At 42.5% G+C, this 23,332-nt stretch overlaps 4 protein-coding genes and 1 non-coding gene across 10 annotated transcripts; 3 read left to right on the forward strand and 2 right to left on the reverse strand.

The window, feature by feature from the left end:
- Positions 1 to 566: 566 nt before the first annotated feature.
- LOC4802019 (transcription termination factor 2) lies at positions 567 to 4,522 on the forward strand. 3 transcript variants are annotated; one of them, XM_033379985.1, is made up of 6 exons: positions 568 to 719; positions 780 to 969; positions 1,028 to 1,306; positions 1,370 to 1,764; positions 1,823 to 3,154; positions 3,220 to 4,522. In XM_033379985.1, the coding sequence occupies exons 2-6, from the start codon at positions 951 to 953 to the stop codon at positions 4,219 to 4,221; spliced, it is 3,027 nt and encodes a 1,008-aa protein (XP_033235876.1). In that variant the 5' UTR covers positions 568 to 719; positions 780 to 950; the 3' UTR covers positions 4,222 to 4,522. The 3 variants fall into 3 exon arrangements, with proteins under 3 accessions (XP_033235881.1, XP_033235876.1, XP_033235875.1); XM_033379990.1 differs by having other exon boundaries at positions 567 to 969; positions 1,037 to 1,306; XM_033379984.1 differs by having other exon boundaries at positions 568 to 969.
- A 399-nt stretch (positions 4,523 to 4,921) lies between these two features.
- LOC6897425 (transketolase-like protein 2) lies at positions 4,922 to 10,770 on the reverse strand. Its single transcript, XM_002137541.4, has 4 exons — positions 10,650 to 10,770; positions 9,169 to 9,427; positions 5,316 to 6,914; positions 4,922 to 5,250 (listed from the first exon to the last, which is right to left on the reverse strand). Exons 1-4 carry the CDS (start codon positions 10,678 to 10,680, stop codon positions 5,073 to 5,075), a joined length of 2,067 nt encoding a protein of 688 aa, XP_002137577.3. The 5' UTR covers positions 10,681 to 10,770; the 3' UTR covers positions 4,922 to 5,072.
- On the forward strand, positions 10,517 to 10,610 carry TRNAY-GUA (transfer RNA tyrosine (anticodon GUA)). Its single transcript has 2 exons — positions 10,517 to 10,553; positions 10,575 to 10,610. It is a non-coding gene; the product is annotated as a tRNA-Tyr (tRNA).
- Positions 10,771 to 11,216: 446 nt separating the features above from the next.
- On the reverse strand, positions 11,217 to 14,737 carry LOC4802021 (peroxisomal N(1)-acetyl-spermine/spermidine oxidase). Of its 3 annotated transcripts, XM_015182061.2 has the most exons (6): positions 14,647 to 14,737; positions 14,064 to 14,536; positions 12,869 to 13,274; positions 12,023 to 12,806; positions 11,842 to 11,962; positions 11,217 to 11,764 (listed from the first exon to the last, which is right to left on the reverse strand). In XM_015182061.2, exons 2-6 carry the CDS (start codon positions 14,355 to 14,357, stop codon positions 11,579 to 11,581), a joined length of 1,791 nt encoding a protein of 596 aa, XP_015037547.2. In that variant the 5' UTR covers positions 14,358 to 14,536; positions 14,647 to 14,737; the 3' UTR covers positions 11,217 to 11,578. The 3 variants fall into 3 exon arrangements, with proteins under 3 accessions (XP_015037547.2, XP_001359023.2, XP_015037546.1); XM_001358986.4 differs by having other exon boundaries at positions 14,064 to 14,714; XM_015182060.2 differs by lacking the exons at positions 14,064 to 14,536; positions 14,647 to 14,737 and adding an exon at positions 13,358 to 13,556.
- Positions 14,738 to 17,761: 3,024 nt separating this feature from the next.
- Positions 17,762 to 21,023, forward strand: AhcyL2 (Adenosylhomocysteinase like 2). Of its 2 annotated transcripts, none has more exons than XM_002137542.3 (8): positions 17,762 to 18,253; positions 18,357 to 18,418; positions 19,154 to 19,223; positions 19,298 to 19,964; positions 20,020 to 20,338; positions 20,423 to 20,666; positions 20,729 to 20,849; positions 20,907 to 21,023. In XM_002137542.3, exons 2-8 carry the CDS (start codon positions 18,368 to 18,370, stop codon positions 20,911 to 20,913), a joined length of 1,479 nt encoding a protein of 492 aa, XP_002137578.1. In that variant the 5' UTR covers positions 17,762 to 18,253; positions 18,357 to 18,367; the 3' UTR covers positions 20,914 to 21,023. The 2 variants fall into 2 exon arrangements, with proteins under 2 accessions (XP_002137578.1, XP_015037548.1); XM_015182062.2 differs by having other exon boundaries at positions 17,764 to 18,253; positions 18,352 to 18,418.
- Positions 21,024 to 23,332: the final 2,309 nt, after the last annotated feature.

Raw genomic sequence — 23,332 nt, forward strand, 5'->3', positions numbered from 1 at the left:
TCAGTAAATAAAAAATACTTAACATAAAAAGAAATTTAAAGCACAACAAACTCCTCTTGCAAAAACATATCAATATTTTGATGTTAAGTTGATTATTTGTTTTCCTCGATTTGGTTTCCAAAAATCCCTAATTTCCACAATTATATATTGATTGACGAAAAACATTAATCTATCACTCACCAACACTGACCGCGACCTGTTTTAAAGTTTAAGCAAGTCGCAAAAGAATGTCGAATCGAGTATATATCTCAAGAAATATGTTAAACTTAAACCTCTTTGGCGCTCATCTTTTGTTCTCAGTAATGACAACACTGAAAGGCTATAGAAAGGGGTATGATCAACAGGAAGGAACAGCCAAGGACAATTGCAAGGCTCGTACGAACCTCATTGTGTGTGCGGACAATGTACCTTGGAATAAAATCGGCTTGTTGACTTCAAGCAATGTTAGGAAAAAGGTTTGAATTTTCAGTGCCGTTTTTCCCAATGTCCATACCCTCTTTGCCACCTATTATCACTAACCATACAGTATATATATATATATACTGTATGGTTAGTGCTATTATGTAGTAAATGTGTAGTTGCCGTGTAGTTGCCATGTAATAAATTGAGCAAATATAAACATAATACACTGATAAATTGGCGGTCAATTGTTTGTTTAATCTGTAACAGCAATATTTATTGAGTAAAAAGCTCATAAATAGTTTAATAAACATTTGCAGGTACGTGCGTATAGTATAGCTTTCGTGGTTTGTAGTGATCTATGGTGCAAGGTGCAACAGACGCAGAATCCATCGCATCGCAAAAGACGCTTCCCACGGCCGTCCGAAACCACTAATTCCACAAAAAGAAAACCAACAAGAACTTAGTTGGGAGGGCGGGAGATTTGATTTATCCGGTTCTTTGTATGCTCCAATACGAGCAGATGTAAAACGGATTGGATTTTCGATGCAATGCCACCCAAACGTGGAAGTAAGTGATTTAACTAAATAAATTTATATTTAATTTTATTAACCTTAAGTTGTACAAGTCTCTCTAGCGACTCACAGTCGATCCAAATATAAACGCCAGTCATACTCCCAAAGTTCCATGCACGAAGACAAGGAAAATGAGCAACAAAATGTAAAATCTCCCGCATATAACTGGGACATAGCCGGCTCCTCCGATGAAGATGAAAATCAATCGGACGGCGTGTTTTCGTTGTCGCCATGCTTTGACGCAGTTGAGAATTATGATGAAATAGAAAATCAGCCGGTGCTCTCGTTCGATGAATTGAAGTCGGAGGATACGAAATTTGATTTTAGTAGTGGTAAGTAATTACTTACAAATATTATTCACCTCTTAGTGCGATGCAAGCAATTTATATTTTCAGAGTATGCCAATGATGCAGATGTCGTATTGGAGGTCAGTAGTGCGGAATATGAAAAGACCAAGTCCAAATTTGACGAGCTTGTAAAGAAGGTGCTTGCTTTGGAGCAGCGTAAGCGGGAGCTTGAAGAGGCGTCTAAAACAGGAACACCTAATAGTGAGGAGCTTGAGAATATTAAAGCGCAATTGCAGAGGGGAAACGATCGTTTGATTGCAAATGGCGATGTTCTAGACACTTTGCGAGTAAGTGAGGAGCAGACCGATAATTCCGAGCCTCAAGAGAACGTGAAGCCGCAATGGGCCAATCTGTTTTCGGGTCTGAATCGCCATCGGAACAAGGCTGGCGCCACTCCCGCTCAATTCTATCAGCATAAGGCGAACATTATTTCCAGCCTAAAGGTGAAACAATAATCAACTGATTTTTCGCCGTATATGACTGTATTTTTTTATATCACAGACCATCTACGAGCCAAAAGAGCCCACACCCACTGACGATCAGTTTGCAGAGCAGTCTCCACTCCTGCTTGTGGACTTGCTTAAGCATCAGAAGCGCGGTTTGAAATGGATGCAGTTCCGGGAACGTCAGGAAATTTGCGGTGGAATACTGGCAGACGACATGGGGCTGGGGAAGACGCTTAGTATGATTTCCCTAATCTTGGCCTCTCTGGAGACAAAGAAGCTCAAGAAAGATAAAAAGCAGAAAGCTTTAGTAGCCAAATGGGGTAAAGAACATCAACGGATGCCGGTTAAAAAAATGCCCAAATTTCATATTTTTGATGATGAGGACTATGACGACCAGGAAGACCAGGCACAGGAAGATAAGTATGAACCACATGCAAACCGGCCGAGTCCTATTGAAGACGCCGAGATATCAGAATCTGAAATAGAAGACGAAGAAGATGAACGTGGTCCATACCCGTCCGCGGGCACTTTAGTGGTCTGCCCGCTGAGCGTGATGTACCAGTGGGCCCAGGAAGTGGCTTCTAAAGTGGCACCAAATACCCTCAAAGTTTTGACCTTTCATGGTCCCAATCGCCATGACATCAACTTGGAGGAATTCAGAAGCAACGACATAGTTATAACCTCGTACCATACCGTGGCCTCAGAGGTTGGTAAACTTGGCAATAGTTCCCGCCTGCTGGCCGTCCAGTGGAACCGCCTAATCCTGGACGAAGCTCACATAATAAGAAACGTTAGGACTAGCTGCTTCAAGTCCGTCTTTCTTCTACGCGCACATTGCCGTTGGGCACTGACAGGGACACCTATCCAGAACAGAGCCATTGACGTCTTTGCGCTGCTGCGTTTCTTAAACGTACCGCACTTCAAGCATCTGAAACAATGGAAGATGATGCTGAACGGGTGCATCCATGGTCACTTTCGCCTTAGCTTCATTATTAAGCCTTTGATGCTGCGCCGCACCAAGCAGGAGTTGCAGGCGTCCGGGGATATGCCCTTACTGCCTGTCTTATCAGTCGAGCTGGTATATGTACAACTCTCGGAGCCTGAAATGGCTGTCTACCAGATTTTGTCGGCGATTTCCCAAAGAATCTTTACCCAGTTCTTAATGCAACGCGAGAAAGGAAACAGCGACTTGAATTACTATTCTGTGCACGGCCAGCAGAAACCACAATTCATCACAAAGTCTATTGAGGAAAAATATGCAAAAATGTATGAGCGATTCCTTCGATCGCTTGGGTACAATCCACAAGAAAAGGTGAAGGGAATCGTTATTCTGGTGCTGCTTCTGCGCCTTCGTCAATTTTGCTGCCATCCCTGTCTAATGGTTAAGGTGAGTAGAATATCATATCAGCTGGCTACAAGCTTTTATCTAATTGAACGTGTTTCTTTGCTTAGATGTTTTCGGACATGGATGGCTCCCGGTCCATGGATGATCTGAGATCAGATTTCCGGCAAATCGAAGGTCCGTTGCAGATAGATGCGCTGAAGGAGTTAGAAAATTACGTAGCTGGTGATTGCAGCTGCGACGTCAAGAACGAAGACCCGACTGATCCGCGGGCTGATTCTGCTGAAGTGGAAACTAAAAATCCAGACCTGAAAGAGAATATCAAGATGGACGACATCGAAACCAGGCTGAAAATTAAAGAGGAAAACATAACGAAGGACGAATCTGAAACCCAAGAAGAAAATAAAGAAGTGAAAATGAACAAAAAAGTGAAAGTGGAAAATATTAAAAAGGAAGAATCCCAAAACACAGCAGAAACTAAAAAGGAAAATATTAAGAAGGAGAAAAATGTTCTCAGCGACTTGACCGGAGCCATGAAACTTCTAGATATTAACAATCCTATTTTTAATACGAGTCAGCCGTCGACAAAACTGAAAATCGTTATTCAGAAACTACAGTCAATACTCGAAGGAACGACAGACAAGGTAATCGTCGTATCCCAATGGACCTCTTTTCTAGATATCATTAGGGAGTATTTGAATGAACATGACTGGCAGACGCTTGACTTTAATGGCAAGATGGATGCCACGGAGCGCGAAGTGGTCCTCAAAGATTTCAACGTAGTCCAGAACAGTAAGCGGATTCTACTACTCTCTCTTACCTCTGGTGGGGTTGGTCTCAATCTCAATGTGGCTAACCACTTGCTGCTGGTGGACTTGCACTGGAACCCACAACTGGAGCGACAGGCGCAGGATCGCATCTACCGCTACGGCCAGCAAAAGCCCACCTTTATTTACCGCTTCATGTGTCAGGACACCGTGGAGCAGCGTATCAAGGCATTGCAGGACTACAAGTTGGAGATTGCCAATGTCGTGCTCCAGCCAGACCAAAGCGCATCATCTGCGGGTGGAGGTCTAAACATGGAGGACTTGAAGAAGCTATTTCTAATGTGAGCTATGCCCATACCGTCACTTCTCGGCTAGAAAAGCTAAGAATTGTTTTAATATTATCTTTCCATTAACATTCCATGTTATATTTCTAAGAAACGACCACAGGCTTTATTTAACACTACCTCATACGTATGTATAATTAATATCGTACAGTCTGTTCTGTACGTGTTCGAATCTTAATTTAATTTGAAAACCACATATCTATTATAATCATATTAATAGTAAAACATATGTATTAGTTGCTTCTTTTTGGTAATCATCGAAAGGAACAGGAACAGAGTAGGAATATATTGTTGAAGCCAAATATTTTCTTTGTTTATCTTTGTTCATAAGAAGTTCAACATTTCTCTTCTTTATAAATACATACATGTACACATAGTACACAGTCTGTTGTGTATGTGGTCAAACGTAAATTTGATTTGAAAACCAAATACATATCTGTTATAATCATTAAAAATCAGTCTAGACTTCGTCAAGTAGAGACGCGCCAGCAGCAAAGCAACAGCAAACGCAAATCTAACAACAAAATCCACACATAAAAACATTCCAAGGCACAAAGCAAATTCCAAACGAGGGGGAACGTTGTGAGTTGCTGCGGAGACCGCAACTTTACAGTTATAACAGTTATACCTGCTCCTGGGAAAAAGGAGAATGGGCGATGTGGGAATTACGTAAAAAGAAAAATTGAAGACATACAATCCTCTACTTTTGAATACTTTGTATCAAAACGAATTTATTTCTGATATTATAACTGGAATTAGTAAGCAGATGTGTGGGGGAATGATGTCTGGGTATTTTCCTGCAGGTGGAATTGGAATTCAGCTGAAGGCTCTTGGGGAGCAGGCGGTGGTTCCTCACTTCTTCAAGATGGCATTGACGGCAAGGACAACGTTGCGGGCTGAAATGCCAAACATGTCGATCAGAACCGCTGGCGGACCCGAGCGTGGTACAGTGGGCACAAACAGATGCTTCACCACAAAGTTCCGCTGCTCGGCTAAAGCACTGAGCACAGCCTCGCCCAAGCCTCCTTGCCTGCGAAAAAATCATATTCGTATTATCAAGATAAGTTCTCCGCGGAAGGGATGGCGTGTACTTACTGGTAGTGGTCCTCAACGACAACCACACGGCCACCGCACTGCTTGCCATGCTCCACAATTAGATCCACGTCCAGAGGTTTTACGGTGAACGGATCAATTACACGGGCCGTGATGCACTCTTTTTCCAGCTGGTCGGCGGCGGCCAAGCACTCGTACAAAGTGATTCCAGCTCCGATCAAGAGCACCTCATCGGAGGGCTTCTGGCGAACCACCTTTCCGCGTCCAATGGTGAAGGGCTCGTCGTTGTTGTAGATTACACAAGTGTTGGGACGCGAGGTGCGGATAAAGCAGACGCCCTTGGTGTTGGCTGCCAGCTCGACGGCACGCTCGGTACTGACAGCGTCGGAAGGATAGAAGATCGTGCTGCCAGGAATAGTGCGGAACATAGCGATGTCCTCGAGTCCCATTTGAGAGGGGCCATCCTCCCCGATGCTGCAGCCACAGTGGGACCCTACAAAGTTCACATTTGTCTGCGAGATGGCGCCCATGCGGATCTGGTCAAAGGCGCGAGTGAAGAACGTGGCGAAGGTGGAAACAAACGCCACGGTGCGACGACGGCAGGCAGCGCCGACGGCAACCCCCACCAGATTCTGTTCGGCAATAAAGCACTCGATGTGACGTTCCGGGAACGCGTTCTTCAGCTTGTCGGAAAAGGTCGAGTTCTTAGTGTCGCCGTCCAGAGCAATCACACGGTCATTGTCAGCTGCGATCTTGGCCAAAGCTGTGCCATAGGCTAGGCGCGTGGCTACCGAGTCACCAAGCTTGTAGTTGGGTGGAGCACAGAGCTTTACGTTGTTGATGTCTACCTCGGGTGCCAGGCCGGTCTTGCCCACTTTCTTCGGCGAAAGTTTGACGTTGGGATTGACCATCAGGCCCTGCAAATGCTTGATCACCTTATCAGCCTGGTCCCCAAGGGGCTTGCCGTGCCAGTTATCGAGATCCTCAATATTGGGGAAGTCCTTGCCCTTAAACGTTTTTGCAATAATGGCTGTTGGCTTGCTCTTAGTGTTGGCCGCACAGTGGAAGGCTTTGCAGAGCTCGTCGATGTCGTGGCCATCCACAACCAGCGCATTGAAGCCAAAGGACTCGAGCCTGTCTCTGTACACCTCCATGTTGTGCTGCAGCGAGGTGGCCTCAGACTGTCCCAGCCTGTTAACATCGAAGATCACGCACAGGTTGTCTAGATTGTAGTATCCGGCAAAGTGCAGCGACTCCCACACTGATCCCTCAGCGGATTCGCCGTCCCCCACAATCACGTAAGTGCGATAATCGGCCTTGTCGAAGTTCTTGCCCACATAGGCCATGCCGGCGCCAACGGCCACGCCCTGGCCAAGAGATCCGGTTCCCACATCAATGAAGTTGAGGCGAGGTGTGGGATGACCCTCCAGATCGCTGTCGATCTTGCGCAGGTTCTTCAGGTCCTCCACGGAGAACAGGCCAGTCTCGGCCCAGGCAGCGTATAGAATGGGGGCAGCATGTCCCTTGGACAATATCAGGCGATCGCTGGATGGATCCCGGGGATGCTTAACGTTCAAGCGCAGCTGCTGGAAGAACAGCACCGACATGATCTCGGCCAGCGAGGCGCATGATGTGGGATGTCTGTTGGAGATGAAAGGAAGGGTTATTTTATATTTTAACTTTAACACAGAAAAGGGCTATGGTTCTTTAATGAAGAATTTCAGATGACAGAACAAACGAGGGCGAACGTTGTGGGTTGCTGCTGCGACTGCAACTATACATTTATACCCGATACGTAGTCAAACATTGAACGACAAAGAGTACGAGCGACAATCAGTCAGAACGTGTCGTCGAGCGCTGCGTAGCCACTGCAAATTGATTTGTTCCTTTTGGTTATAATAATGATCCGATCTGATCCAGATTCGGCAATCTGGTCGATATCATTTTCTATGATTTTGCGCTTTTAATCTTCATAATTGTGGACGCCACAAATTTTTGTCCTCTGTGCAGGCGGAAGGGGGCGGGGCGAAGTTTTAAAATACACTTGTAACAGTGAATGTGGATACCAAATTTGGTTACTCTAGCTTTAAGTCTCTGAGATGTGTGGATGCCACAAAAAAGGCCAAAAATTTGATATACACTTGTGCAGGTTCGATATCACAGGAGTGTGGATACTAAGTTTGGTTGCTCTAGCTCTTATAGTCCCTGAGCACTAGGCGCTCATAGGGACGGACAGACAGACATGGCTCAATCGACTCGGCTATTGATGCTAATCAAGAATAAATATATTTTATGGGGTCGGAAACGCTTCCTTCTGGACGTTACACACATCCGTTTTCACCCCAAATATAATGTATTCCCATACTTATTTTGAGTATCGGGTATAAAAACCATATATGTATGCATGTACATCCCCAGGAGACATTTACATTTGTTTCCATTTGATCTCAACGTCTATGAATCAATCCGACATACAAACCAATATATTTATAGATGAAGATATTAAGAGACCAATGAAAGGGCAGCAAAGAAATTGTCTACAAAATGTGCTGCGATTTGGCAAAACTCCAACCCCAACGAGGGGGAACTATGTGAGTCGCTCCTACGGTCGAGACTACATTTATACCCAATACTCCGTCAGTACCGCCAGAGGTTGCACATAATGCACGACAAAGAGTGTGTTAGAGAGGCAGAAAAATATCTGATCCCAATTCTGCAGGAAGAAATGGGAATTCTCTATGATTCTACGTTTTTCTCGTATCTTCAAAATTTTCGCTCTTTGTGGGGTGGAAAGAAGCGCGGCAAAGGAGTCTGGATACAAAATTTCGTTGCTCTAGCTCTCGGACGGGCGGGCGGACGGACAGACAGATATGGCTCAATCGAAATTGATTTTCCATTTTCCGCACAAATCTAATATACCCCTGTACTCTTCGAGTAACGGGTATAAAAATACGCAACTTTGCAAAGGGGGGCTCGTCTTATCCCCCATGTACATATGTATATATGTACATACTTATATATAAATAAACCTTATCTCTAAGACAAGCAACTAGAATGATATTCGAGTGAATGTACACAGCTACCACACCGGTTTCACGGACCTTGTACTCCATTGGGGTCTGGTCTGTCATTAGCATAAGCCAATCTCAAAAAACAAAACTCTCAAATTACACGCTGCGATTGCATGTTGCCGCCCGTCCTCTCCAACAACTCCAAGTACTAATGAAGGTGATCCTGAGTGTCGCGTCACTTGGTTCGGCTCATTTTATCAGTGTTCCCTGTCTTTCGATCATCATGCGCGAAGCACACCGGTCAGCTGGTCACCTCTACGAGGGTGTAATCGGTCATATCGTAAGTCGTGACGAACCAGCAAAACTCGGGTTATCTTACCAGCAAAGGTCATATATAGAGCAGATCTTATCTCGCAGAAGATCCCGAAGTGGAAAAATTATGAAGTTGAACTGCTGCGCCGCTGATTTCAAATGAACATACATATTTATGAATGTGTGTGTATCTGTGACACCAGAGAATGTTAGGGCGGCCAAACCAATTAAAAATGCCGAAAGGCAATAGGTGAAAACGGTAGTTTTCAAGGTCGGCAAAGGTCAGTTATAAAAGCTAAGTAATTTCCACAATGGGGTTTATCAGCAAAGCAAGCAGCTCAAACGCACAGACACACACTCACACAGCAAAGCAGTGCAACAAATTCATAAATTCGTATATCTGGAAACACTAAAGTGACGAAAACACGTGGCTTGGAAACTCAAGCCTGGCAGGGGGTCACCTTTGCCGGTGGCGCAACAAGTGCAAGGTGCACAATTTTTGAATTGCAGGTTTACATATGGCCATGTATACACACAATGCTTGTGAATGGTTCGATTAGACGCACACTTACCCTGATTTGGAGGCCTGAGTGGAGTTGATGGAATGAATGCGAAGCTTTTGAGCCAGATCTTTCAGGTCCTGAACGGTCTTCGCTTCTGGCTTGTGGTAGGACATATTGCGGATGATTGTTGTTGACGTTTCAAGCACAAAACGCGAAAAATTTGTATTCGTTAAAGAAACGCTAAGACTTCTGGCAAATAGACGAAGGGAAGGCTGTCGTGGTGGCGGCGGAGCTGGAGTCAAAAGAACTTGTAGCAGCCGTGGTGGTGCTGGAAAATGTACAAAAAGTTGTGAGATTTGGAGATTTGATTTTTGTTGCAGTGTGACCAGAAATGTACGAACTTAACCTACTCAACCCCCCTCTATTTAAAAGGGCTAACATCTTGAGCTAATCAGCGGAAAATAATGCTGTTTGTAAACTTTTCGTATTGATTCATCCTTCATTTTCTTCTATAATCAACATTACCATTACATCTTTCACATTAACTGCGTTAGAACTCTTCAAGATTCATAATTTTCGTGGATTTGGTCAACAGTGGGTTAATTGTTCGTAGTCCTTGACTCGAATTCATTCATCAATTTTGATATTCGGTTTAATATTACTAGCCAGTTAGAACCCTCAACCCTGAACACATACTTTTATCCGATTGATGAATCTATTTTTTATATGACTGGTTTGTTTTAAATATTCCCTTTTATTTGATTTTGTCTAAAAAAAAAGGTTTTAAAGAAAAAGGCCAAACAAATGAAACGTGAGTGAGTCATCGTTCCTATTGCTCAATTGGCTAGCTAAGACTCGCAGCTCGCAGCCCACATAATTGTATGCCTTTGATGAATGAATTTTCCATAAGTTCAGTCTTTTACTGTATTGTGTATTAAACAAAAAAGTTTAACCAAAAAACAGTCAATGTTGGACGTCAATGTTCTGGTATTTGAAAACATGTTGCTGCAGTAGCATGTTTTTAAATGTATTTTCGAAACGATACAATTTTGTTTTAGATATATCGGTTTGACGGACATTTCCGTTAAAGTGATATTTAAACATGCTGCAAAATTTCTCTATTTCGAATAAAAACGGGTGTCAAAAACACCGCGGACAAAAAACAGATGGCTCTGTTGATAATTACATGTCTGTGTAGTTTCCATGTAGTACACGTCATGGCAACTGCACACCCATGTTATTTGGGGCATAGCTAGCTCATAATGAACTAATACTAAACCGAATATCAAAATCGAGGAATATCTTTTTAGTTCGTTTTGTTCATGTATTGTATGGTTTATAAAACTCGTTTTTAGTACATTTGTCGTCTCTTTTTCCGATCGGAACCAAAAACGACAATTGCGCAACTGGAATTCAACCTTCGATAGCTCAGTTGGTAGAGCGGTGGACTGTAGATAGAAACACGTGCAATAGACATCCATAGGTCGCTGGTTCAAATCCGGCTCGAAGGAGTTTTTTTTTTGGTGTTTTAACATTAATTTTTAGCTTACCGTTTTTTGATATACAATATACGAAGTTCATGAATAACTTGTGGACGAGCGCTACTTTTACCTAGTTTAAAAAGAAAAAAAAAACAGGAATTTTTTAAAGGTTGTAGGTCAGAAAGTCAAATTTAAATTGATTTTGATATAAAAAACTAAGCAAGGTAAACAGATGGGTTTGCTTACATATAATAATTTAGCGTGTTCTTTATTCAACTTATGCAAACAGGTCGACATATTGAACATTTGAAGATAAAAACATACGGATTTATCAATATCAACTGTCCTACAATGTATGAGTTTAAACTATTGCACAAATGAGTTAGCAAAGTACTAGTTAACATTAACAATAATTACATTCAATTTACACTTGTGGCCATCGCTTCTTGGAGCCTGGAGCTCATTCAAGATTCCCGGTGGTGGCCGGCCATCTGGTCCAATCCTAACTTCAATCGAATCTTTTATACCTTAATATGAGTTTACAAAAATAGGCATTTTATGTTTGTATGTAGTAAGTTCCACTTATGCATAGTTTTGGTAATTAGTTCTGCATAACTTTAAGTTTGTGCACACATATTTGTATTCGTGCTTCGTTCAAGTACAATGAAAGCTGCTTGGAGTGCTCGGTCGGTCATCTGCCGTTGGTTGGCAGCACTTTGATCAGCACAGCTATATTGTAACATTTATTTATAGTATTGTACAAGCGGGTTCCATATAAATTATACACAAAATTGGATCATAAAACATGCATACATATAACAAATTCTTAATGAGGACGTACAAAAAATACGCTAAAAACGATACACGGCAAAAAATGTTAAACGGGAAAAAATGGAATATCACTAGCTAAAAAGCATTCAATAATTGTACAAGAAGTAATCGGTAATATAACTAAATAAAAATTATAATACAATATCGATTTGCTGTCTATAAAGTTTTTAGTCCAGGGCGATGCCTTGAATCCAGGCGCTGAGGTCGCTGCCGTCCGACTCCATTATAATCATCTCATCGGGCTCATCATTGGCCAGCAGATATTGCGCCGCTGTCCGCCCACTCAAGTAGGCGCCGTGCACGGTGGAGTAGAAGCTGGAATGCGTGTGCTCTCCAGCAAACAAGATGGCGGGCTGAACGCATATAGAGGAAATAGACAATAGACTTAGGTAAGTGTTCAATAAAACTTCTGACGCGGCATGCACTGTACCTTCATGGCCTGCGGCGTTGCATACAGGGGCTGGGCCAGGTTTTCAATATCTTCCTGGGTGGCTCCCACAGGTATAGAGGTATAGGCGCCTCCAGTAAATTCCTGCGATTTCCAACTCGTACTAAAAATACAAAAAAAAAAATCAGCAAAAATAAATCAACCATACAATTATTGGACTCACCACACGCAACGCTTCGGTTTCGGGACATACGGATCTTGCAGGAAGCTTCTCAGGATTTCAGTACACTTTTCCGCCACAGCTTCGTGAGAGAGCGTCTCCATATACTCAGCCTCGCGCCCAGAGACCCACCCCAGGAGAAGTGTGTCCGTCACCTTGGCAAAGGAGTAGATTTTCTTGTACCAATTCTTGCTAAGATAGGCCTCGCTGGCCAGCTCCTCCTCAGTGCAGGTGTGCATGTCACGCTTGTCATCATTCCACAGCAGCATCACCTCCGATATGTCCGCACTGAGGAATGGCCTTTCATACTCCAAGTATATCTTGTCTACAGTCCCGAACATGAGATTCTCAATCGATTCCTGCTTAAACTGCGGCAGCTCCGGATCAAAAAGGGTTTTGTGCGTATGCTTGAGCACGCCCAGCGGTATAGTGCATATCACATGGGCGGCGTGAAAGACGCGTCCGTCCTCGCAGTCTACACGCACATTTCCCGAGGGATAATCACAATTGCTACTGGAGTTGGACTCGACGGAGGCTCCCCGCAGTGCACCCCCCGCAGTGGGTACTTCTGTGACAGTCTTTTCCGAATCATCTGAGTCCTCGTTCTCTGAGTGTTCGTCTACGGTTTCCAGGCCTGTGAACGTCTTTTTCCGCTTCCAGTGAATCTTCTTTACCGGGCACTTGGTCAAAATAGACTTCTGTGGTATCTGGCCACTTAACGGTCGCAGTATGGAGCTGTAGCCAGAGGGCAGAACTATATTGCCGCCCTGTAGCTCTGTATAGCTGCCTGCAAAGGTAATTAAATCGTCAATCTTTGTAGAAAGCAACGAACTCGCTTCTACAACCTACCAAGCTCGAGGAGATCCACCTCGTTCATGTTGTTACAGCCAGTGATACAGGTCTCTCGCTTGAGAAGGCAGTTGAATATGGACTGCTTGAGGCGCTTCTCCTTTGGATCCTGCACCGAGCTCAGATAGATCTCGATCTCGTAGTTGATGTGCTCGCCCACGCTATGTATATCCGGTGGGGGGCTATACTGACACAAAAAATACTCGTCGCAACGCCGTAGAAAGCACACGTACGCCTCGTAGATCTCTTGTAGTATGCTGAAAGGAACTTGATGCCCATCTTCGGTGGTGGCCACGACTTTGTGGGGCTTTGGTACATTCACCACGCTGACTAGACCATGCTGCATGGCGAATTCGAATATTGGGTTTCCCAGGACGCCATGTATCCAGTTGGCGCCCAGCTCGATCTGTGAAAATAAAACAAAGCGAGTGTTTATGAAATTTATAGTGTAAAAAATGCACAAATATTTATTTGTAAATGCCTTTTTACCTTCTGATGATGCTCAGATAAGAACTGACCTTCATATATTCCTAGAACTAGGGGGTGGGCTCATTGATCATGGCTTAAGAGCTCACGAGTCTACGTGATCGTTGTCCCGTCAGCCCTCCAATTGGTATAATGGATGGTCTAATGCAAAATGGAGGGCTATAGCCTGGAACTTCATCGTTAGCTTTATTCAGTAAGCCATATCTTATCTAACAGTTTTTGGCTATTGCTATTGCTATTGGCTGCCAGTTGTATAACAATTCGTTGACAAAGTCATAACTAATGGACAAGCTCTGGTATCGTAGCAATTGTTCTTAGTAACTAGACAAAAGTCTGGTCCCAACAATTCCAGATGTACAGAAAAAATGGGATACAAATGGGATAGGCAAGAATCAATTAAGTAAATTGAGCGGTCTTAGTATCTTTGAAGGGAAAATATGACAAAAACTAAACTAAGAAATAGTCCAAGAAGCAACACAAGAAGGCCAAGCATGCCGACATAAATATACCCAATGGGATGCGTAAATAGCAGACGGACTGCGCAATGCTTGGAAAAATCTATATTCTATGACTACAGCTGCAGCAGTAGCTACGTTATAGCATGCTCGCTCAGAATTATAGCTTCACTTTATGTATGTTCCAATAACGATGAACGAGATTCAATTTGGTTCGGCTCTTGTCCTTTCTTGGGATGGTTACATAACTCTACCTTTTGATTATTGCTGAGCGGTATGGACACAATACGCCCACCCACCCGACTTCGGGCCTCGATTATGAAAAAATCGTCACAGCCGTTTTGGAGAAGATGGTTGGCCGCCGAGAGGCCGGCCATGCCTGCCCCAATTATCAGGATCTTTGCATTTGTGCTAACTGCGGACTGGTTGGAGCTGCTGCTGCAGTTGTTGCCGGGGGCTCCAGCTTTGCCGACAGCTGCCGCCAGGTCTGCTAGTCCTTCTTCCGTTGGGGAGGGTGCAGGGGTGGTGGGCTCCGTCTTATCGCCCATTGCTCCTAGCTCAGATTAACCGTTGTGCACATATGCGGGTTGATGTTTTTTAAGCGCGTTATTTCAATGTCTTTTCTTTTAATTGTGCTAGTTCAATTATTTTTCCGCACTTTTCGTCCGACCCGCGACTGCTTTGACGTTTGTTTGACAGCGGCCGAATTCGTTGCAGGAGGTAACAGCTGATCGGGTTGAATTCGGCATTCGGTTTGGTGTATTATATACCAATGTATTTGGAAAAATAAGCAAAAATTTATAAATGCATAAATTTTGTTTAAAGTAAAAATTGTACCCAACAGCTGTTGCAGACTTTCTCTGTTTTGCAGCACTACAACCACGATAAACTTCGACGATAAGCGATAGACGTCGCTGTTAAAGTTGACATGTTAATGTTAACATGTCTAATGTTAATTCTATGTTTAAGCAGTGCAGCAAGATTTTGAGCGTCAAAATATGCTAGATTTAGCAATAATACAAGCTAGAACAAGCTAAAAATTGTAAAAAAAGAGGCTAAAAATAGGCTACAAATAAAACAGCGCATAGATGTATACATTTCTAATTGTGTTATTATTTCATCCAGTTCGCTATTACTCCAATCGGCATATTTATCGCTGGAACGTATTCAATTTAAATATTTCCCGTTAATTGGCATTCGTCATGACGGCGCAATCCAAATCCGTTAAATTTTGAAAGAATTTTAGTCGTATACATCAAACAATTAAATATTTTTAGTTTTAGACTTAAAATTCCAACGCCAAATAAAACGATTTCTTCAGAAGGTTGGTTTTTGCCAGCATCTTTATAAGTCAGTACATCTGATCCAAACTTCTCGACATACCCAAATGGAACACGACCATATTGGAAATTACGGGTTCAATTGAGAATGCCATGAATATTGATATGCCATTGATCGGCATATTGATCGTTTAAATTTGGCACTACAGAAAGCTCTCGATTTGGATGTCATGCCGAAAACGAGAACTAATGACCCAAAACATAATGCCAAACCATACGAATTGTTTGAAATTGATTGCTTGAAGGCAATTCCTTAGGCGTGGCCATCATTATCGTTTTCGTCTTAAAGAGCAACGAAGGATATAGTTAAGCGTGTAATGCGTAAACTATCAAAATACAAAAGAAATACAAATATCAAGAAATAAATCAGATTTATCGATCCACCAAAAGCATCAAATCGCTCCGTAAATGTAAAGAATATGATAATCAGAAATTCAATTTAAATGTCGAATTGACAGATCAACTAATGCTTAAAATTTATATCCCCGTAGATGCAATATATTTACATGTACTGGAACATTTGGCAAAGACTTTTAACCATTGCACTATGGTCCAGAATTCGTTTTTTTTTTTTTTGGCATAAAGTCGAAATTTTAATGTAAATGGATTACTTTTTTCTTACAAATTCTCAAAGTAAATTCATCATACATAATACAAATTAAAAAAAAAAAAATTATTAAGCTTCCCTAAAGCTTTTTGCGAGCCTTTGAAAGTGAACAATTGATCAGCCGATTGTGAGAATAAAATTGGCGCCAAATTACTTTTTTACATTTTTACGTTGCGATCGAGTAAATTTGTTTTTGTTTGTGTAAATTTATTGTTGAAAATTTAACTGCGTCCCTTGTATTTCGTAGAATATAACAAATGAACTGAGTTCTGCTCAGAAAAACTAACTACGTGAGTTTGTACCTATAAATGTTGTAATTGACTGGAAAGTAATAACTTTGGCCCGTTTTGGCTCCTTATCTTTAATTTTTTTAATATTCAGGAAAGTTCGATGTTTAGGAGCAAATCCTTCAGAGGCACGGAATAAAATGTACAAAAAAGACAGATTATCACATGCAAGGAAAAATAGTCGGGTAAATATTATGACTGACATTTTTTATGAAGCGATAGATCCCTCAGATCCATTACTATCGAGTGCCTGTTTAAAGAGAGGGAAAGGAAAAACAAGAAAAAGCCTCTCTCCAAAGAAGTATTAAATTTGAAGTATGTAATTTAAATTTCCGAGCAAAAACAAAAAAAAAACGATTTCTGGACCATAGCGGTGTGGGGGGCGAGGGGGTTTGAGGACTTTTGAGGCATCCTGTCAGCAAAAGTTTTTAGGTTTGGAAGACAATTCGAGTCCTTAAGAAGTTAAAAAACCACTATGGTCCAAGAATAGACAAGCCTTGTTATAATCGTCCTCAAAAACTTGCCTTTATCTCCCGCGTTTCTTTCTTTCCTCCGATCTCGCTCTCTCGATCGATCGGATCAAGGAATTCGGCCCGACCGCCCTTGAAACAACAAATTTTAAACCGAACAATTATCGCCTTTAATATACAAATACGCCACAAACTACGCTGCTGAAGAAGCTCAGTGGCTCAACAGTTATATTACGTATATTTTTGGTGAAAGTGGATTTGTGTAACACCCAGAAGGAAGCGTTTCCGACCCCATAATGTATATATATTGGGCAAGTCGATATAGCCATGTCTGTCTGTCCGCCTGCATGAGCGACGGAGCCTCTACATCTTAGAGGCTCAGACACTATCACACTGTTACATGTGTATTTCAATAATTCGATCTGCCCCCTTCAGCACCCACAAGGACGAAAATCTGTGGAAATCCACAATCTCGAAGATATGGGAAAACCGAAAACGGACAATCATAGAGAATGGCGATCAGATCGGATATGCTCCACGTCTCCACTGTGAGATACGATGTCAACAGTTATCCCATCGAAATTTTCGACCTTTCTGGGACATATTGTGTGCGACGTGTATGATGGCTAAGTGTTCTAGCCTTCTTCTTCTGAGAGCTTGACAAAAGTAGAACAGGTGCTCTACCATTTATGATAAACAAACTACATATATGAAAGAAAATTACCGGGTATCTTAATGGGCAGGCACGTGTGACTCGAAAAAACGTTCCGAATGAGTTTCTCTTAAATGAAAACGACAAAACAACAAAAATATGCCGGACGGTAAAGAATAGCTAAAACGGTTTAACGTAGTTTACAGAGAGAAAAATTTCCAGATAAGCGCGTGATCTCTAATATTTTTTAAATTTTGGGGAGTCGGAAACGAACTTATAAATATGAAAATGTAAATACACCCGACACTCATTCTGCATCCATTAATTCTCATCCATGCGAAGTGTAGTGTCTTGGTCTGCGTCAGAGGCCGAATTGATTTGGCTTATCTAGACTGGACAGCAATGAGTGAATTTGGATCTTGATAACACTTTGGCGCAGATGAGTGAGACGACGGCGGGTGGATTTGGTGAGCCCAGCGTCGTACTCGACGGCCGAAAGCGATAAAAGCTGGAACCATGATAAGATTCCCCTAACTGTTGCTGCATACGAATATTCTTTGAGCTAGTACTCGCTAGATACTCGAATCGTGGTCTTATTGTTTGGGTTTTTGTTTTTTATTTGCACTATTTCTTTATATCTATACGATCGTGTTGATCACTGGAAACCTGTGAATGTGAATCAGTTTACTGTTTGCGCCAGCCGGGTGAGGACGTCTGCGGAGCAAGATTTCTATACGACCCAGATACATACATATGTATGTAGAAAGAGAGCTCGGTGGTGGTAGTGAAGCGCTCGAGATCAACATTGCGATCTCGTTTGAGATTCAAACGCTGTGCTGTGCGATTGATCAGCGGGTAAAACCGACCTAGTCTGCCGTCTGATCTCCACTGGAGCTGACGCTATACCTGGTGAAGTTCTATTCATGTGAACATACATCTGTACATATATTAAAGGCAAGGCGAAAACTTGCAGTTGATTAAAGCCAGTCTCTTGGGGGCATAGAATATCGAAAAAAGAAAACAAACAAAGCCCCAACGTGACACAGAGTCCGAGAAAAGCAAAGAACCTGTTTCGAATCTGTCTAAATGTAAGTCGCCCAAGGTCGATCACTCGGTCTTTTAAGAGTTTTTAAAAATGTTTGACGGTGAAGCAATTTTGTTGTGTTTTTGGGGTGTTTCATTTCAGTTTAGCTGGCTTCGAAATGACCAAGGTGCCGGAGACAACTTTCGCTGACCTGAGCTTGGCAGATAAGGTAAGAACTGCCAAAAAGTCATCCAAAGACTTCTAGTGGTATCATATAAAGAATACATAACAGCGGAGTCTGAATCACTGATCTTAACGATTAAATAGAAAACAGCACGTGACGGACGACTCGAGAGGTAAACAAAATCCGAAATGTAGCAGCAAGAAATGAGCAGAGACTCACGAAACTTTTAGTACCCTGGCTATCATCATTCTATCGATCGTCGTTTTGTTTGACTGTTTTAAATTAAGTGCAATACTAATGATCAGAATCGGCAGTTGAACCTTAAAGATTTGCGAAAAGACTGGCCTTAATAACTTTCTTTGAAAAGTATAAAACAAAAATTATATCCTACACTTATTAAAGGGGTATGGAAAAAACTATACTTTTCCATACGGTCAAAGAAATTTAGGCAACTGATAATAGATACGAATACGCAAGACACACACTTGAAGCCACCATATAATCGTCTGTTTACATACACCTTGGGAGACAATCGATTGAGGTCCGATCTAGAAGATCGTTTTCACATCTCCCCCGTCCAATTGGCGAGACGAATTATCGCTATCATGCTAAGCGATGCCAATTAGTGCCAGGCTTCGCATATTTTCCCTCTTGGGCTTCCTTAGAATTCATATTCAGATTTCGCTGGACCAACAAGTATCATCTACCATTCCCAATTCCTAATAATACATTTGAGACTTCCACTACATTGTCTGTAACTAGTGTAACATTTTTTGACAGACGGCAGTTAAGAAGTCGAGCATTATAGCTCGACGATTTTCCGATGTGTCCACCTGCTCGTTAAGCTCCAGTAAGTTGTTTCCTTTATTACTCAACCAACTCGTTGTTCATCCCTAAATGATCTGTTATTTTATTTTACGTCAGCTTGTTTTACGGGGAGTTCAGATGAGGACGAAGTTTCCCCGAAGGACAACAGGCAGCGAAACTCCAGCGGCAGCACCGATTTTTGTATAAAGAATATTAACAAGAGTTCGTTTGGCCGCAGGGAGATCGATATTGCGGAGTCGGAAATGCCTGGCATAATGAGTCTGCGGAAGCGGGCATACGAGGAGAAGCCCTTGAAGAATGCCAATATAGTCGGCTGCACACACGTGAATGCGCAGTCTGCTGTGCTCATTGAGACTCTAGTCCACCTGGGTGCCTCTGTCCGGTGGGCGGCCTGCAACATCTATTCGACACAGAACGCTGTGGCTGCGGCATTGGCTGAGGCAGGAGTGCCAATCTTCGCCTGGCGCGGCGAAACCGAAGAGGAATTCTGGTGGTGCCTGGACAAGTGTATCCACAAGGAGGGCTGGCAGCCAAATATGATCCTGGATGATGGCGGGGATGCCACACACTTGATGCTCAAGAAGTATCCGGACTATTTCAAATCGATCAAGGGAATTGTGGAGGAAAGTGTGACTGGTGTACATCGACTGTACATGCTGTCAAAGGCCGGGAAACTGACCGTCCCGGCAATCAATGTCAACGACTCGGTGACAAAGAACAAGTTTGACACCTTCTACACTTGCCGCGACTCCATTCTCGACAGGTGAGTGTAGCTTTGCAATCGGTGGATTTCTTATTTATCGTTATGTTACTGGCAGTCTGAAGCGCACCACGGATATAATGTTTGGAGGCAAGCAGGTCGTTATCTGCGGATACGGGGATGTTGGCAAGGGCTGTGCACAGTCATTGAAAGGCCAGGGATGCATCGTCTATGTCACCGAGGTTGATCCGATATGTGCTCTTCAGGCGGCTATGGACGGGTTCAGGGTGGTGCGACTCATTGAAGTTATTCGGGACGTAGATGTGGTCATCACGGCAACGGGCAACAAGAACGTTATCACCCGGGATCACATGAATCGCATGAAGAACGGCTGCATTCTTTGCAATATGGGCCATTCTAGTTCCGAGATTGATGTGGTACGTACAAGACGGCCGTTGAACATTTCCCATTGTATCAAATCATGGTATTACCTCAAATCATGGTATTTTCTTTGATTGCAGAACAGTTTACACACTCCTGAACTAATTTGGGAACGAGTGCGTTCCCAAGTAGACCATATAATTTGGCCGGATAAAAGAAAGATTATCCTGCTGGCCGAGGGTCGACTTGTAAACCTCTCCTGCTCAACCGTGTCGTCGTTTGTTGTGTCCGTGGCCTCCTCTACCCAGGCACTTGCGCTCATAGAACTTTATTCTTCACCGGGAAGATACAAGTCGGACGTTTATTTGCTGCCAAAGAAAATGGGTAAGTAAGGGTCTCTCGCATTCAGACATCGTTGTCTGAACTAAACTTCAATTTTCGATCAGATGAATACGTAGCCAGTCTGCACCTGCCTACGTTTGAAGCACACCTGACGGAGCTATCGGACGAGCAAGCCAAGTTCATGGGCTTAAACAAGGCCGGGCCTTTCAAAGCTAACTACTACAGGTATGTATACACATTCGACTGTTATTCCTTTTAATGAAATATAATTTCTATTTACAGATATTGATCACTTTACTTGCACATTGCTCATTATTCATATAATTATTCAGTATTTTGATGTTAATAAAACAAGAAAGCACGGATGAAGCTTTGCAAGCGGATCGTTTGTTCATCCGATTTGATCGATTTTGCAAGACCTGCGCAATGACTTTGGGTGGTAATGGTTCGATAGGAGAAAATGCAGCCGGTCGATTATTTATACATATACTTTACCAGTATATACATATGTAGATGTGCCAGTTCGTACTACGAAAGCGTCACACACGGGTTTTGGTCTGGGCACCCCAGAGACTTCGGCTCTGGCGTTCGGTTACTGACGCGTCATCAGAGAGAGAACGCAGAGAGAACATCTTTGCATGTGTTAGGACACACGCAATATGTTTCGACAAAAATATGTGATTGTATGGTTTTTTCTTTTTAAATTTTTTGCTTCCAGCATGTTTTAATGTATGGGTGCACATGCATTCTCACGTACTTAGAGTGTGTGTGTTTAGTATTGCTGGCCGCTAGAGCTGAAATTTGAGCTTCTAACAGGGACATCGGACGAACTATTTCTATCTGAGACAGAAATAAATAATGCATTTTATACCGCTTTTTCGGTTATCTTTTTGATTAGCGGACGACATAGTATATTATAATAACCCAACTATGTAGGTTAATAATAATAATTATAATAGTATATTAATTTTAATATTATGGCTAATATAATGCACTTCACTGCGCACTGACTCTACAGACAAAACCTACAAACGTAGAGCAGGCCTCTTAGTCCTACTAGAATGCCTTGTTTCACAAACAATCACTATTGATATGCAGGTCTTTTAGTCCTATCAGCATATGCACCTTTAACCACAAACAATCACACCCTCTTAGATATAAAAAAAACAAGTAATCTAATATAATCTAATGTAATTAATGGGGAATAAGCGCAACGTACTCGCGGAAAAACGAATCACTTGTTTTTCTCACAAGCTTCGCGCGAGCTTTTTGTCTATCCATCATTCCACGCATTCATACCCACACACACTTGCGTGCCCTCTAAGAGTACTAACACTTTTCTAAGAAGTTTGCCACCAAGACATCAAGCAACAGTAATTTTGAATACCCTCATGCAATATACGAATGTAATAAACTTTAATACATATGTATGTACATATGTTCATAAGATTTTCATTGATAGGTATTGTCCGTGAGAGTATTCAAGGTGCGACACGCATATACATTTTTTCGTTGCACATTCCCGACGGAAAGCGCGCAATTGACAAGTGATTTGACATGTATGTAAAAACAAACCCATACATACATATGTATGCTTATTTGTATTTATGTTTATAAACTCAAATTTTGGTTCTAGCGGCCAGCAATACTAGAACTCACACACGCAAAGTACGTGAGAATGCGTGCACCCATACATTCGAATATTCTGGAGGAACAACAGAAAACAGAAATTATCATCAGCATCAGATCTCTCAAAACGAAAAAAGCATAAAAACACATTTTTTTTTCGAAACATATTGCGTGTGTACTAACACATGCAAAGATGTTTTCTCTACGCTATCTCATGAAGCTTCAGTACCCGATCGCCAGAGACGAAGTCTCTGGTGTAACCCATCGTGTGACGCTTTCTAGTATGAACTGGCACATCTACATACATATACATACATGTACATATATACTGTATGGTTAGTGGCTGTATGCTGTCTTAGGGTGTCATTAATATCGTCTCGTTTTGTTTATGCACCGTTCGAATGACCATGCCAGGGCGTTGATCTTGTTGAAATCGTCGGTGATGATATTCGATAATGGCATATTGTTAGTTCTTGTACGGTTGTTCAATATTCGTTTTGAGTAATTGGTCATCGATTGTTGTTGTTGTTGTTTCAGCTCAGCGTTTCGATGCTTTTTCAATTCCAAGAGTTTTAATTGTTTTTGTATTGTGAGGACCCATACTAGGAGCCTCACATTATGATATGACAAACTATAGCACATCGCAATGGAGCGAATCTGTAAGACCCAAGTCAAGATTATAGCACTTACATATGTACATACATATGTTAGCGAATAAGTTAGTTTATTTTTACATAGCCGAAACCCGCCAGACGGCCAGCTCACACAGAATAACAAGCATAGAGGGGAGCGAGAACCACGCTCAGCCGGCATCAGAGCGGCTCTCTTTCGGGAATGTCCCGTTGGGCCGAAAACGAGCGCCGGGCGTGGGTGAGAGCAAGGTAGTAGAATTCGATCAAGAATCAAACGAAGAGGGTCAGTGCCGCGGACGGCAAAAGTGTCGAAAGTGTTGAACCGCCGCGCTTTTAGGAAAAACTGAGGAATCAGAATACACGGAGCTTCGCAGCAGATCAGGGGAACTGAAAGACGAAGGAATGGAGGATTTTAGGGGAAATCAGTGCCAAATCCGGGGGGGAGCT

The sequence above is a fragment of the Drosophila pseudoobscura genome, chromosome 2 (assembly GCF_009870125.1).
Source record: "Drosophila pseudoobscura strain MV-25-SWS-2005 chromosome 2, UCI_Dpse_MV25, whole genome shotgun sequence".
In the NCBI taxonomy this organism is placed as follows: domain Eukaryota; kingdom Metazoa; phylum Arthropoda; class Insecta; order Diptera; family Drosophilidae; genus Drosophila; species Drosophila pseudoobscura.